Source organism: Asparagus officinalis, chromosome 3, assembly GCF_001876935.1.
Source record: "Asparagus officinalis chromosome 3, Aspof.V1, whole genome shotgun sequence".
In the NCBI taxonomy this organism is placed as follows: domain Eukaryota; kingdom Viridiplantae; phylum Streptophyta; class Magnoliopsida; order Asparagales; family Asparagaceae; genus Asparagus; species Asparagus officinalis.
The window spans coordinates 5,313,736-5,330,248 of record NC_033796.1 but is presented as its reverse complement, the minus strand read 5'-3'; the positions used below and the strand labels follow the sequence as shown (position 1 = coordinate 5,330,248).

Below are 16,513 nucleotides of genomic sequence, written 5' to 3'. Positions count from 1 at the left end.
TAAATAATAATTATATTTATATGCTCTATATGTACTTATAATTATAATCTCCTGGTCACTTGAGATTCAAGAAAGAGGAGTTATGAAGACGGTGGTGTAATGGATATTGCATATTTGCATTAAGTATTATTCATGAGGTGTTATACTAATTAGAACTACAAAGGTGAAGATCAAGGACAGTGCTTTTATTCTTGAAGAAAAATGAGTTATGTGCAGAGTGCGGTAATGGATATTGCATATTTGCATTAAGTTTTATTAATGAGATATTAAACAAATTAGAATTACAAAGATGAAGATCAAGGAGCGAGCTTTTATTCTCTCTAATTAAATTACTCTATATATCCAAATTGATGAGAATTTTTCTGTATAAATAACCAAGTATTTAATTGTGTCTAAATTACTCTCATATAGTGAATTTGTACTATTGCTATAAGTATATTATCGGCTCTCCTCATCATACTTCACAATTATCAAATTGAAAATTGGATATGTCTTTTCAAAGCTGGTGTGTTTCTCTTCAAATTCAAGAACAAAGAGGAAATGAATGAAATCCTTTTAAATGGTTTGGTTTTTTGGATCAAGACCTATCTTGTTGAAACCTTCGTCAGTTGTTGAAGGTTTTGAAAAGATTAATGAATGTACATACCCTATGTGGATCCAATTCCCTGGTTTGAGATTAAATCTTTGGAATGCAAAGGGGATTAGCAAGATAGCAAGTGCTATTGGACGTCCTATAGCCACAAATAAACTCACTGTCAACAGGCAGAGACTGGCATATGCAAGGGTTTTAATTGAAGTTGACTTGCCTTCTACTCTACCAGATTCTATTTCTATATAGGGACCTGATGGTTTACAATATGCTCAGAAAGTGATATATGAATTCAAACCAAGATGGTGTGAATATTGTAAGAATTGATGGTTTACAATATGCTCAGAAAGTGATATATGAATTCAAACCAAGATGGTGTGAATATTGTAAGAATGTTGGACATGACACTATCAGAAAGTGATATATGAATTCAAACCAAGATGGTGTGAATATTGTAAGAATGTTGGACATGACACTAAAATTTGTAAAAAGCATCCTACAATACAGAGGTGGAATCCAAAACAAAAAGAAGTAGTAAATCAAGCTGGTCAGGGAAATGAACAGGATAGTAATGCTCCGGAAAATCTTATTTCAGAAGATTTGAACTCTGGAAATATGGGAAATGGTGTGATATCTGTTTCATCTCAAACATCTTCAAAAGATTTGGTACAAAACAACTCTTCAGACCAAAGTATTGTGCATGTTGTGCATGTCCAGTCTCCTGTTCCTTTGAGAAATAAAGACAAGGATCCTATTCAAAGTGATGTGCATGTTGTGCATGTCCAATCTCCTGATCCTGTGAATAATAGAGGCAAGGATCCCATTCAAAGACCTTGGATCCAAGTTCGTGGGAGTAAAAGCAAAGGACCAGCAAATATTTTTTTCTCCTCTTTTGAACTTGACTAGTGAAATGGATCCCTCGATCTACTATAGATAGAGGGGGTCTGACAAAATGAATCTATCCTTTTAGAATGCTAGGGGATTAAATAAATCCTCTAAACAACATCTAGTTAAGCAGCACATTCATCAATACCATATGTATTTTGTTGCTCTACTGGAAACCAAAATCAAGGAAGGTAAACTGCCTGTAATAACAAAAAAAATTGCAGCCAACTGGAGATGGTTCCCAAATGTAAACAGTTCAGGCACTGCTAGGATTTTGATGCTATGGGATCCTAATATTCTGGATTTACAAATTTCTTGTTTCTCAGCCCAACATGTCACTTGCAAAGTTTGTTCTACTGATGGAAGGCTGGACTGTTATATCTCTTCAATTTATGGTTTTAATCATATGGAGATGAGAAAAGAGCTTTGGTTAGATTTGTACCAGGTTCATCAAGCGGTTGGTAATTCACCTTGGCTTCTTAGTGGAGATTTTAATGCAGTGTTGGGAAATGAAGAAAAAAAATAATCATCATTCCCAAAACTCCCAATTATCTATTGATTAGCTCTTAAGGGGCTGTTTGGTTGTTGTTGGTAAAGTTGTGTATTTATGACACAACTTGGAAAGTTGTTGTCCACCTCATCAATTTCACTTTTATAATTTTCTTTGTTTGTTTTTGATTCCATTGGAATCATAAAACACTTGTTTGGTTTGCAAAATGAAACTTTAATTGTTTGTTTGGAAAGTGTAAAAAGTGATCACTACTCAAATGGTCATATTGGTTGGAATTATTTTTTCCAGACTTCAATGTCAGCTTTCTCCTAAAATCATGTCTTTTTTTATGAAATCACTTTACAAGCCACATCAGCATATGAAATCACTTTACACTATTTTCACAACTATAAACAAACAATTGAAAGTGGTGAAAGCTGACATTGGGACCCACTTTTTTACACTTTCCATCCTTTTAAGTGGTAAAAACATACAACCAAATGAGCCCTAAGCTTACTTGAACTCCTTTAGGGTCCTCATTTTAGATTATCTTTTTGGGCCCCACATCCACTGTAGTGACTAAAGTATATGCAAGAGTCAACAGTTGTTTCGTTCCTTACATAAAACAAAACTAGTTTGCGGTCCGTGCAAAGCACAGCATTTTTTTTTGCTACAGTAATCCCATTTTTTAAATATGACATGTTTTGAATTTCTGGAAGTACTACAGTACCCGCTCTGCTACAGTATCCTTTGAATGTTGCAGTCTACCCGTATGCTACAGTAATATTTTAATTTATTATTAGTTACAGTAATAATGCTACAGTAACCATTGTGAACATTCAAAAATAATAAAACCAATAAACCAACCCAACATATCTCTCTGTACTCCCACGTTCTCCTTGAAAAAAACTTCCCACTTCCGCAACTCACGTTCTCCTTGAAAAAAACTTCCCACTTCCGCAACTCACGTTCTCCTTGAAAAAAACTTCCCACTTCCGCAACTCACGTTCTCCTTGAAAACGTTTCCAAACTGCCCTTTTTACAACCCACGGTCCTCTCTCTTCCTCTCTCAATCTTCAGAAAAAGATTCAGAAAATCAAAAAAAAATCAAAAATCAAAAATTGAGAGCGACGAAAGCGAAGATAGCCTAAATCCACCCTCTAGACCTTTGCATATATACAGTAAAGATGCAAGCAGACAAAGAAATGCTTTTGTCTCTAGCCTAAATCTAGGTTTTCTTGATTTCTAGGGATTTGATCTGGTTTCGATCCTTTTGCAGCGGGTAAACGTTCGCTGATGCCGGCAACTTGGAGCATTGTGCCAAGTATTTGAACCAGACGCTGGTGACCTTCGGATTCCCTGCTTCGCTCGATCTGTTTGCTACGGATCCGGTGAGCGACCTCGATCTGAAGGGTCTGCGTTTTTTTTCGCTACGGAATTTTGAATTAATTTTTATTTTTTGCTTGAATATTGGTGGTTTTAGGGTTTCGGGTTCATCTTGATCTATTAAAGCACTTCTTTAAGAAATTCCAGTTGCGATTGGGAATATGTCACTTTCCTTTTTCCCTAAGCGGAAGCAGTATTGTGAATGAAGGAAAGCTTGGAGTTTACGAAGTTGACTTAAATTTGTGGTTTATTGTTTTTATAATTTATATTATTTTCAGAATTAAGATTATGGAATAGTTATTTTGTTGGTAGTAGGGGTTGAACTGGACATAAGTTATGAAGCTGCATCCAAAGTAGAAACTTTTATTTTTGTTAAGGCTTTAGTTACTGTCAAGTGCCAACCTACAAAAAATTACCCAAAACAGACTAAAAGTTGCGAACTTACTATATTCTTTCTTTCGCTCATTGGTGTAGGAATCAATTGCAAGGACTTGCAATTGCATACATTCTTTACTTCAGCAGAAGCAGAGGGATATTGAGTTTAGGGAGTCGGCTAATGATCAGAGGCAAAGGTTTGTTTTTCTTCTGATATATCTTAATCTTAATTTATCTATTTTAGAAATATGTCTTATGCAGTGCCTCTAAAGACCGAGAGCTCGCCACCTTAACTCGAAAGGTTTGTTTGTCAGTTATATTATGGTGAAACTTTCCATACTCTAAAATTTCCAGCTTCATGTACATTCTAAAGCTGGACATGATCAGGAGGCTAAAGCTACCACCGCGTTCAAAGCTCAAATTGAAAATCTGCAGCAGGAAAGGGATGAATTTCAAAAGATGGTTAATTGGTTATTGGTAATCAGGTGAAGAATAAGTTGTGATAGTTGTGTCATGTCAGGTTCCATCTTTTTTGGCAAAATAAGTTAATAATTCAAGGACATGAAAATCTTGCATGATATATTAACCACTTTGATTGACCAAAATAAACCTTTTAACAAAAATAAATGTAGAACAGAAAGTTAAAAAGAATGCATACTAATTGCAAGTTTATGTATCCCCATTATCAAGTGTAAATCTAAGGTAGGTTGCGATCAATCAGGTGCTGGAAGGATACATAGAGATCATTGTTATTATTCAGACGTACCTTATTGGATACAATAGTTCTAATAAGATATTCTTGAATTATGACATGGACTAATAGTTATTATTCTTTAGAAGTGCAATTTTCAGTAAGTTAAGATTATATCTTCTTACTTTTATCTTATGATAGTTTCATAGTTTGCCTTCAATTGTGAAAGATAATGAGCTTCCATGTCTCTCATGTAGCAATTTATACATCTAACTTGATGTATAGTTATAATAATCAATCTGATATTTTGATCATTATTTCTTTCTTTCATTTTTTTCTGAAAGTAGGATAATCTCAATGTTCTTATATCCTAAAAGAATTACTTCTTGAAGGGACACCATGCTGAAGATTGGTAAACTTCTTTCTTTCTTTCTCTCTTTTTTCAATTATTTTGTTCTTTCTTTCAATTGGTAAAGTAATCAATGTTCTCAAATAATGTTTTGATTCTATGTTAATTTTGTTACTTTGGTCCTTTTAAATTTTGAGTATTAGTTAGTATATATATTTGCAACAAAAGCACGTGTAAAGTTTTGAACTTTATTTAAAAAACTATTCATCAATGTTGTATAGTATTATTGTAGGTGACTGATCTGTGTGTGGTTTGGTTGAAATTTATTTTAAAATTTATTCATCAAAGTTGTATACTATAATAATAAAGCAATCTACATTATATATATTGAAATTAGAAGTACAATTATGTTACTAACTAAATCTTATTTCTGTTTTTTGGGTAGAAATACAGGGTCTAATTTTCTCTGTTCATTTCACATGAACATCAGCATGGAAAACTGAAGGTACGATATATCTTTTGTAATCAATTTTCCTTGGTATGTTTTGATGATCTTTGATGCACTACTATGTTAGGAGAAGTGAAATATTTTTATTAGTCATGTTATTCTCTTACTTGCATCAAGAGGTTGAAGATAAATTACAAAATATCTTTTTTCAATTTTTTATTAGTCATGATATTGAATCAAACTTGATCGAATATAAGAACGAATAAAAAAAAGCAAATAGCACCCCTATACTTCATATCTAAAGCATAATACTTTATTTTGGTAACATGTTCAATATTTACAGAAAATCTTTTAGAAATCGTGCTTTGCACGGGTCTAAATACTAGTATAAATTATGTGAAGGAGCTATACTCAAAAACTTAGAAGATAGTTAAGGCATAATGAATATGAATTATGCGGAAGAACTCAGGGCCGGCCCTATAAGGTAGCTAAGGCCTCTGCCTTGGGCCTCATGCTAGGTAAGACTTACCCACCCTTAAACCCTAACCTTATTTCTCTCTCTCTATCTCAAATCCCCAGCCGCCTGCAGTACTCTCTCTCTGTCTCAGACTCTCAAATCCCCCAATCCCTAAATCTTCTCTCCTTGGACTAATTTTTTCGCTCATCGCAGCGATTCTGTCTCATCGGCAGCGATCAATACAAGCAACGCTACCGCGTTCTCAAGATCGATCGATCGGAGCACTCACGGATCCTGTCTTTTGCTCCGGATTCTGAAGATCCCCAGAAAAGTGTAAGCTTTAACTCTTTTGAATTCATGATTTTTTCTCATTTTTTGTGTTCTTATATGTGATTCGTGGTCAAATTTTGGATCTTGATGTTTCTTCATGGAGGAATTGTGTGGGTTATATGAACTATAAGCCCTTCGTAATTTTCATTCTGCACGTAGCCATCGGATGCATCCATTCTCTGGTTTGTACAGTTTTTTTTCCTGAATAAGAAAATTAGATTGTGACCATATGTTAACACTTGCGTTTATAGTTATCACTTAACTGTCACAAATGCTGAGTTGTTTCCATGTTCTTTCTTCAGGTGATATTTACGAGTTTTATCATTCAGAACTGTCACAAATGCTGAGTTGTTTCCATGTTCTTTCTTCAGGTGATATTTACGAGTTTTATCATTCAGGAAGATCAAGACCTCAGCATACGATATCCTAAACTCTTTTATCTAAGTAAATCATAAGATCCGATAACTAGGTTATATTGTTTTGGGGGGAAAGTCTACGGCATCGCCGGTACTCGATTCTTAGAGTTTCCCAAAAAATTTTGATTGACGAAATTGGTGATGTTTGTGGTTTTTTGTTAGGTTGTATTAAGTTTCTGGAGTTCTATTATTTGATTCTTGTAACCAAGAGGCTGAATAGCGAATCCAATCCCGCTTCTCTCGCAGCCACGACGCCACCAAATGTCAACCTCAACGATTCTATCTTTCTAACTAAAGCTATTTAATTTTCCTTATCATTTATTCATATTAATTTTATGCTTAATTAGAGATATTGTAGATATACATTGAAAGCTTTTTATTTGCTATTTTATATTTTGAAAGCATGCCTAATAAAAATATGAAAGTGGTTATCAAAAATTTAAAAAAAGAAAAAGAGTTGAAAAATTAATTCGATCTTAACAAAGAGCTCTTGATAAATTTGTTAGAAAAATTACTAAATCTTATTTAAGATCGACCTACAAGATAGATTGAATGGTTTAGCAATATTATCTATCGAAAATAATATGTTGGAAAATATTGAATATAAAACTTTAATTAGTAATTTTATAGTTCAAAAGGTAAGAAGAATGAGATAAAATCTATTATGAGTTATATCACTTAGGCTTCATCTAATATTTTGCCTTTGGCCCCAAAATTCCTAGGTACAACCCTGGTTAGATTCGGGTTTGATTCGCAGAATTCTCCGTAATCAGCCAGGTTTAAATGTTTTGCTTCCCCTAGTGTACGAATACAAATTAGACTGAACTTGTTGCTGAGCTCTATCTGCTCTTTCCTGTGTAATAATTGCTTGGATTTAAGGGGGTGTAATAATTTGCATCTTAGATTATGCAAATTCTTTTCTTTCACTGGAGGATATCTGCAAATTCAAGAACTGGGTTATATGGGTCGGGTCGTGTAACCCGTTTAATAAACGGGTCTGATCGCATTGACCCATTTATTAAACGGGTCAGGTCGGGTCACACTTATACGGGTCGGTCAACTATGACCCAACCCGACCCATTTGCCACCCTTACCCATTGAAAAATGGTTTTCAATGGGTCGGACCTCACCTCTATATTCATTTCTAACCAGCAAAACCAGTTTCATCTTAAAATTAAAGAGAAGAGGAAGATGGGAGAGAACTCAGCTGAAAAGCAATAGGTCATCGACCTTGAAGAGCTCCAAAGTATTAACTCTGAGACCGAGATAGAGAAACGAAAGAAGCATTGCATCTACAGGGTGCCGAACATCATGAGAGAGCTCAACAACAAGGCCTACACACCCCAACTCGTCTATTTTGGGCCTTACCACCACGACAAGGCCCGCCTCAAGCCCATGGAGCGCAACAAGTACGCGGCTCTCGTCCACTACCTTGAGTGGGCCAATAAGACTCTCGGCAAAGTGAGGGAGTCCATGAGGCCTCAAATCCTGGACCTCATGGACGCGTACGATAGCCTGGAAGAGCCGTGGACGGACAAGGACCGGTTCTTGGATCTGATGATCCTTGACGGATGCTTCTTTCTTGAAATGATGGTGTGGGACAATGACGAGCTCTGGAGGCGATACATGAATCGTGGCCTGTGGATGGACATGCGTAAGATTGCAAATTAGTTGTCGCCCCTGTTTCTTGTTATTTTGATTGAAATTGGAGGTCACGAGGTAACCTGATCACCTCCTGCAAACCGATCTTTATTATTTTTTGCAACTTTGACTCTTGATTCAATTTAGATATGTTTAGTCCTTCGGACTGATCTTCTCCATGGCTTGTAATGGTCGTTATTCTTTGTAGGAAATCCAAAACATATTTCAATGAATTGCACTTATTCTTTAGAATATGAAACAAAAATGAAAGCATGACGTTGTAGTAGAATTAGACCTTTACTTGTGCTAAGAGCTAACTAATGACTGATCAGCAGGTTGAGGATTTCAAGACTTCATAAGAAATTATGACGAAATCCCCTACACCGAACTGAAAACCATTAGAGGAAATGGCCGACACTTACTCGACATTTCAAAAAAAGAAAATGACTGTGGAAAGGAACTACATCCACGACTGTGACTTGATTGTCCGCAACGCCACAGAGCTCTTCCAGGTGGGGGAGGGCTTCAAACAAGCTAACAACGTCTGTTACAGCGACATCAGCTTCATAAACGGAGTCCTGAAGCTCCCTCATCTATACTGCTACAGTAACACCGAGAACATGTTCCTCAATTACACTGCCTACGAGCATATACACAAAGGTACGGACAGTGCAGTGAGTAACTGTCTTATTTATGGATAATATCATTCACACAGACAAAGATGTGGCGCTGTTGAGGAAGGCAAAGGTAATGTTTTGCACGACTGGAAGTGATAGCGAAATCGCTTCCCTCTTCAATCGCCTCACCAAGGGATTGCCTCTCTTGGATAAGATCCATGTCCAAATGTGAACATTACTGCAATAGGAGGTGGCATAAGTGGAGTACAATTTTTATCCATACTTACCTTAGCAATCCTTGGGTTTTCATCTCGTTTTTGGCGGCATTTGTCCTCTTGGTTTTAACCGTTATCCAGACAACACAAACAATCATGTCTTTCTACAAAAGCTCTTGATTTAGTAGGATCTTGTATGATTCTAGATATATAGATGTAGAATCATACAAGATCCTACTAGATCGAGAGCTTTTGTAGAAAGGCATGATTGTGTATGTTGTCTGGATAACGGTTAGAACCAAGAGAGCAAATGCTGCCAAAAGCGAGATGAAAACTCAAGGATTGCTAAGGTAAGTCTGGAAAAAAAATTGCACCCTACCTATGCCACCTCTTATTGCAGTAATGTTCACATTCTCACTGTGGACATGAATCTTATCCAAGAGAGGCAATCCCTTGATGAAGCGATTGAAGAGGGAAGCGATTTCGCTATCACTTTCAGTCGTGCAAAACTTTACATTTGCCTTCCTGAGCAGCGCCACATCTTTGTCTGTGTCGATGATATTATCCATAAATAAGACAGTTACTCACTGCACTGTCCGTACCTTTGTGTATATGCTCGTAGGCAGTGTAATTGAGGAACATGTTCTTGGTGTTACTATGGCAGCATAGATGAGGGAGCTTCAGGACTCCGTTTGTGAAGCTGATGATGCTGTCAGCTTGCTTGAAACTCACCCCCGCTTGGAAGAGCTCTGTGGCGGTGCGGACAGTCGAGTCGTGGTCGTGAATGCAGTTCCCTTCTGCAGTCATTTTCCTTTTTGAAATGTCGAGCAAGTGCCGACCCTTTCCTCTAATGGTTTTCAGTTCGGTGTCGGGAATTTCGTCACAATTTCTTATGAAGTTCTTGAAATCCTCAACCTGCTGATCAGTCATTTGTTAGCTCTTAGCACAAGTAAATGTCCAATTCTACTATAACATCATGTTTTCATTTTTGTTTCATATTCTAAAAAATCAGTGCAATTCATTGAAATATGTTTTGGACTTCCTATAGAGAATAACGACCATTACAAGCCAAGGAGAAGATCAGTCTCAAGGACTAAACTTATCTCAACTGAATCAAGAGTCAAAGTCGCAAAAAATGATAAAGATCAGTTTGCAGGAGGTGACCAGGTTACCTCGTGACTTCCAATTTCAATCAAGATAACAAGAAACAGGGGCGACAACTGATTTTCAATCCTACGCATGTCCATCCACAGGCCATGATTCATGTATCGCCTCCAGAGCTCGGCATTGCCCCACACCATCATTTTAAGAAAGAAGCATCCGTCAAGGATCATCAGATCCAAGAACCGGTCCTTGTCCGTCCACGGCTCCTCTAGGCTATCGTACGCGTCCATGAGGTCCTGGATTTGAGGCCTCATGGACTCCCTCACTTTGCCAAGAGTCTTATTGGCCCACTCAAGGTAGTGGATGAGAGCCGCGTGCTTGTTGCACTCCATAGGCGTGAGGTGGGCCTTGCCGTAGTGGTAAGGCCCTAAAGAAATGAGCTGGGATGTGTAGGCCTTGTCGTTGAGCTCTCTCATGATGTTCGGCACCCTGTAGATGCAATGCTTTCTTTCGTTTCTCTATCTCGGTCTCAGAGTTGATACTTTGGAGCCCTTCAAGGTCGATGACTCATTGCTTTTCAGCTGAGTTCTCTCCCATCTTCCTCTTTTCTTTAATTTTAAGATGAAACTAGTATTGCTGGTTTGAAATGAATATATAGGTGAGGTCTAAAAACCTTACTTTGGGGTATTTTCGTCCATTAGAAACTTAGGATAATGTTGTTAGGGGGGTTTTATGGTAAAACCTTAAATTTAAAGGGGTTTCCTGATGACTCCTAAATTTAAGGGTAATTTTCTGATAATCGTCCAAGGATTTTCTTTTTATTGGGGGGTAGTTTGGGGTTGGGTTGAAAGGGGTGGGGGAGTGGGGTTTTTAGAGAAACTATAGGATATTTAAGTGCTTGTTAGCCATATTTTTATGCATAACATGATCTGATAGCTAATATGATTATTATAATCTATATACTTAAAGAACCCCTTCGAAACTTGTTGTTCTTTTCTCAGACATTTAATTCCATTACTACTTATATAGTTAAGCTTCATTTTAGCACATGCATTAAGTCATTTATGTTTTATGTAAATATGGTTGTTTTATGAATTGTAATCACATCAAATATGTCGTAACTACTCTGCGTGGTAATAATATTACATAGTTCTACCGTAATACTTTTAGATATGTAATAGTCTTTGTTTATTTATATTGAAAGTAAATATTTTATCAACCACGACTAAAAATTAAAGAGTTGCAAACATAGGGACGTATACTTAATATTATTCATATCCAACAGCCTGTCTTTTGCCCTTGGAATTAAGGGGTTAAGACAAAACATGGTGTCCGGAAATTAAATCAAATACAACATTTCTCTAGTATATATTAATTGACTGTCAAGTTTTTACTTATGCATTCTTCACTAGTAGAAAATCAAGCATATTTACTTCGTGGTTGGGTGGATTACCAAGAAGTTGAGGGTGGATCAGTTTGAGACCGTGCGTTCTTGTGAAGGAGAGGATTTAAGTGATGGGATTTCTGAGGAAAGTGAAGAAGTTTTCGTTTTTAGGGTTTATTGATTTTTAGAACCCATTCTTTTACACTGATTTATTTTTAGACCCAGAATCTGTATGAATATGTTATCAAGTATGATGAAGTGCTATAATGTGATTTAAAATGCTATAATACAGTTAATACTAGTTAAACTGCTGCAATAAAGGGCTCAGCCACATCTACTTGTGTACAAGTTTTGACTTTTATAGGTGTTTTTTTTTGAATTTAATGTAAGATTACTGTCTGGGGATGATTTTGGCTGTTCTTTTTGTCGCTGATGATGGATAGATAAGTAAGCTAGCAAGATTGGATATTTACTTTGAATAAGAAGGAGAGATCGAATATTCGGCTATACCGAATTTATATTTGTTATCCACATCCCGTAGATATTGTATACACAGCGAAATTTATGGCTTGAATCAGAAGGTTTTGCTTTGATTCAATATGGGCCTTATCCACATTGATTTTCTTAACCAACTTCAATCATAACAACTACATGAATTTATGAAGCAAACCTTCAAATGCCCTTACACATATTGGAAGGGAGAGGAATCAAATATTCTGAAATTTATCTATATTACATCAAATGGAATATTATATCATCAAATTGATTATTTCCGCAACAATTTGTTGGGCAACAACCTTCATTATTATCAGAAAAATATTTTCTCATCGATCTTTTGATTTTTGCAATAGAATTGTGTCCACAATTCATGCAATATTTGGTGTCTGTTTAGCTTCTCTCTCTGTTTGATTTTTGCAATAGAATTGTGTCCACAATTCATGCAATATTTGGTGTCTGTTTAGCTTCTCTCTCTGTTCAAGACTGGAGATGTCCTGTATGTCCCAATTCATGCAATATTTGGTGTCTGTTTAGCTTCTCTCTCTGTTCAAGACTGGAGATGTCCTGTATGTCCTTTAGCATCAAAATCTTCACCATGGCAGGTATTAGTATCATGTATGTTTTTCCCCTCCTTATATATTTGTTTGAAATTTTCATTAACTTTCTTGTGTAAGATTTTATAGATGAAAACTTTAGCAGTGATGATAGCATATATGATATATGATCTTGTTACTATAGTTGGTATTGGAGCAGGACTTGCACATTAAAAGGTGAAGGATATTAGTGAACAATTTCTGATATTTGTTTTTTATATTAAGTTTTATTTTGATATTAGTTTATTGGTTTGCATTTGCAGTGTGGATCAGAGATGGTTGCCGCTTTGTGGATAACTGAGATCTCTAGCCCTTTTCTACATATGAGAGAGCTTCTGAAAGAGATAGGTTATCATGATACTGATCTCAATTTAGCAGTTGATGTGAGTTTTAAGAAATCTAGTTTTCAATGGCTTTGTATTATTTAGCATGATTTCTCATTAACATGTTGGAGATTTATATATTTATTTTTGTAGTAATGTTCACTTAAACATGCTGATCCTCGGTAATGTCATAAAGAAGGAATTTCTCCAGAGAGAAGGGAAGGAAAAAAAAAAGAAATTGATAAAAATAGTAAAGCCTTACCCTGTATCATTACTTATTTTGAGCATAGAAGTCTTGACATTTTATTTTTCTCTTGCACATAATACATGAATATGTACTTCATATACTGATCTTCTTAAAAAAAATCTTTAGAAGTCTTGAGATTTTATTTTTCTCTTACATATAATACATGAATATGCACTTCATATATATACTAATCTTTTACAAAAAAAAGGAGTGTTTATATGCAAATTGGAGCATTCTAGGATGATGGCCACCCTTTTGTCAATCATTTTCAAATGATGGGATTTTGATTGAAAATTAAATGAACAAGAGCAAAACTGATGACTCATTTCTTTTAATGATGCAGGTTCTATTTGCCTTCATATTCTCATTTGCAAGGATGATTGGTGGTCCATATCTCACATATGTTACTTTGACTGCAGATAATCCTATGCTTATTAAGGTACGACTCTAATGTATCTCATGGTCCCCAAATATTAAGGTTAATAGAAGTTACACCCAATGAACTATTATGGTGTTACAGAAAATTACCATTTCTTTTTGGGGGTGAAAAGGAAATTTTTTTCTGAACGATTATTTTCGAGGCAGTGTTAACACTGATACAAAGACAAAGAAGAGAGAGAGATCAACGATTTAAGCATTGAGAGCCTTTGAGGAGGAAGAATGACAAACAAAAGGTGTGATCACAAATACTTATCATTGCCATTTTGCTAACGACACGGTACATTTGATGACAACAGATAGAATAATTTGTTGGGGGGTGTTAGATTTCTATATGTTTTGATGATAACAAAGGCAAATTGACTAACATATTTGATGCAGCAGCACAAAGTCAAGGCAAAGACAAAATCAAAGATCTAAGATGAAGATGGAGTTATTATCAAGTGCTTCATTCAAAATCATGTGAGGATTGATATAATTTTTCTCTTTAGTTTTAGATTTTTTGCTAAAAGCCTTGATACACACTCATACACACACACATGGGGTTGACCCCTTTGATTTTATCAGACTAAAGACCAATTTAGTCTTTGGGTTTAACTTTAATATGATAGGTTAATCAACTAGAAGATATATAAGTTCATATATAATCACATAAATTTGTTTTATAGAATTATATATGTATCTCAGGTTGATTAGTCGACTATATACACTACAAGAAATTGCACTTTTCCCAACGTTTATTCCCGAGGATTGGTTAAATACGTCGCTAAAAATTATGTTTTTCCCGACAATTTTAGTTAGCGTCGGCAAAACACATATTTTCCCCTACGTTTATAATTAGTGTCGCTAAAAGTGTATATTATTTTGTGACGTTTTAACTTAGCGTCGTTGAAAGTGTATGGATTTCACGACGTTTTTTATTTTTATCAGGAAATATATATTTTTAGCGACGTTTTAGGGTTGGAGTCGCTAATAGTGTGCATTTATCGCTACGTGTTAGGTTAGCGTCGCTAAAAGTCTCTTTTTCACGACGACCAGCTTTGTGTCGCTAAAAGATCTATTTTTTACGACGCTTTTTTTTCTTCTGCCATTTCTTAGGGGTCTACCATTTCTTAATTTGAAAAGTTTATTAGGATTGTAATAATATTTATAGCTTCTTTTCGATTGTAGTGACATGAGGGTGTCATATAGATGGTTTTATTGCGATTGTTGCACACATGTACTTCAAGAAGGACATGTGACTGGGAGAGCAGCGGATATGATTACAGCAGCCAACACTGCTGCAGAGGTTGCCCTGAGGCTTGTGAGACCTGGAAAGAAGGTGCGTGAAATATAATCTCTTTGTTGTGAATTGTTACCCAGATATTATAGTTACTTGATCTCTTAGTTAGATATCTTAAAGTAAAATTACGCCTTCAGTGTGAATGTTCAAAGACTGATGTTGTTCTTTTGAAGATTATTTCATGGATTTGTTTAGTTCTTAGGGATACCACTTCCTTGTTAATTGTACTAGGTGAGGATGTTTGAGCAAGCATATGAGGAATGAGTTGGATGTATGTTAATTGCCGAGTTATCTGCAGCGAATTGTTACAAACCTGACCATTTAAAAAAAAACCAGAGAACTGAGAACTAGGTAATTTCTTTTTTTGTGTTCCTCATTGTCAAAATCTCTTTCTAACTAATATACGTATTGCAAAGCTTGTCTCCATCTGTGTTGTCATATGTTTATTATGATGTCAATGTGTCAATGTGCTTCATAAAGGCTTCGGCGTGAAAATAAAGTTGCATATGCTAATAAACTGTTACAGCGTATCCCAGTGGTAATAAGATAAATACATGGAGTTAATCTAGTTAAATAAATGCTTGAATTGTGTTCTTTTGGTAATGGTTTTTATTTCATTATCATTTTACTTAACTTTATTTTAGAGCTACATGCGTGCGTCTGAGTATTGTTGGTTGCTTAGTAGAATTTACATTTTTTATTCTTACAACTGATTATCTTATTGGGAATTTGTTTTTCAACTTTCAGTTACCTTGCCGATTTATTGGAAGTAATACACTTAGTTTTGCAGCTTATGGACAAGCTGCAAGCATGCGGTACCTTGAGGTCCATTTCTTGAGCTTTTAGATGGCTTATAAAATCATAACATACCTTGAGGGTATGTTGTCGTCCATTTCTTGAGCTTTTAGATGGCTTATAAAATCATAACATAACAGATGAGTTTTTTCATTAATATGCATTAGTGGATTTTGATATCCCTTGATTCTGAAGGAAAGTTGGATTCTTGTAGGGCGAACGACGAGGGGCGTCACCTCCTTTGCTTGCAGATGATAGGGATGGTCACTATGTTTTCAATCTTGGAGAAAATCTCACGCCTAGATGTAAGATTTCATCTTTCTTTTTGTTTTTAGTTTTGTATTTTTAGTACAAATTTTGAATTTTTTAGGAATTTTTTAGGAATTTGCATGCAATATAAACTATTCAACTGTGGTACAAATTGTGGAGACGGTTGAGAATAATTGTCAACTTCTTTAAGACATCGAGAGAGAAAGAGAACTCTTTAGTTATTATTTTCTTGAAAATGAGTACAAAAAGAGGATTTTTGATATGTGCATTATGGATTGTCATTCCGGTCATGTTAGGTTTGGTTGTCTGTGACCAGAGCATTATAGATTGCATTTCCAGGTTCTGTAATTGTATTGCGTTCAATATGTTGTAGATGTTATATAACAATATAGGGAAAAATATATCTGAGCCCCAAAAGCAGAAACTTCATATGTTGTAGCCCCTCATAGTTTTCCTCATGTGGTTCAGCTCATTGAAGTATGATATTTTGTACTGCAACCACTTTTTAGCAATTATTACATGCTAGCTAAGCTTAAATCCCCAAAATATCATTATCCCCTCCCCTCAATCCCTCAGACAACACTCATATCCTCTCTCTCATCTCCTCTCTCTATCCTATCTCGCTCTAAAACCAAGGGCTTTCTCAAGCTCGTCGTCCTGGCCCTCGCCCTCCTTGTCGTCACCGCCTCC

The 16,513-nt window shown here is 35.7% G+C and overlaps 2 protein-coding genes and 1 long non-coding RNA gene across 5 annotated transcripts in view; all 3 read left to right on the top strand.

Moving 5' to 3' along the window:
* Positions 2,998-4,197, top strand: LOC109832039. 2 transcript variants are annotated; one of them, XR_002244617.1, is made up of 3 exons: positions 2,998-3,355; positions 3,825-4,026; positions 4,113-4,197. It is a non-coding gene; the product is annotated as an uncharacterized LOC109832039 (long non-coding RNA). The 2 variants fall into 2 exon arrangements; XR_002244618.1 differs by having other exon boundaries at positions 2,998-3,145; positions 3,244-3,355; positions 3,825-4,191.
* LOC109834533 lies at positions 10,489-13,489 on the top strand. The gene is made up of 5 exons (XM_020402574.1): positions 10,489-10,551; positions 12,340-12,477; positions 12,559-12,612; positions 12,732-12,851; positions 13,382-13,489. The coding sequence occupies exons 1-5, from the start codon at positions 10,489-10,491 to the stop codon at positions 13,487-13,489; spliced, it is 483 nt and encodes a 160-aa protein (XP_020258163.1).
* Positions 12,393-16,513, top strand: part of LOC109832746 — a 29,519-nt gene continuing 25,398 nt past the window's right edge. Inside the window, exons 1-8 of one of the 2 annotated variants that reach the window (XM_020400155.1) lie at positions 12,393-12,477; positions 12,559-12,645; positions 12,732-12,851; positions 13,382-13,712; positions 13,858-13,938; positions 14,647-14,797; positions 15,549-15,583; positions 15,768-15,858. In XM_020400155.1, the coding sequence (XP_020255744.1) occupies positions 13,699-13,712; positions 13,858-13,938; positions 14,647-14,797; positions 15,549-15,583; positions 15,768-15,858 (372 nt within the window). In that variant the 5' untranslated portion in view covers positions 12,393-12,477; positions 12,559-12,645; positions 12,732-12,851; positions 13,382-13,698. Of the gene's footprint in view, positions 12,852-13,381; positions 13,713-13,857; positions 13,939-14,646; positions 14,798-15,548; positions 15,584-15,767; positions 15,859-16,513 lie in introns of both variants that reach the window. The other variant, XM_020400154.1, reaches the window with a different exon arrangement.

What these genes read in the sequence shown, in the direction of transcription:
- LOC109834533 (XM_020402574.1), top strand. Translation starts at nt 10,489, where the DNA reads ATGCAATGCTTTCTTTCGTTTCTCTATCTCGGTCTCAGAGTTGATACT. An exon ending in CAAAATCTTCACCATGGCAG is followed by an intron (nt 12,478 to 12,558) that starts GTATTAGTATCA and finishes AAGATTTTATAG; the next exon opens with ATGAAAACTTTAGCAGTGAT. An exon ending in TATATGATCTTGTTACTATA is followed by an intron (nt 12,613 to 12,731) that starts GTTGGTATTGGA and finishes TTGCATTTGCAG; the next exon opens with TGTGGATCAGAGATGGTTGC.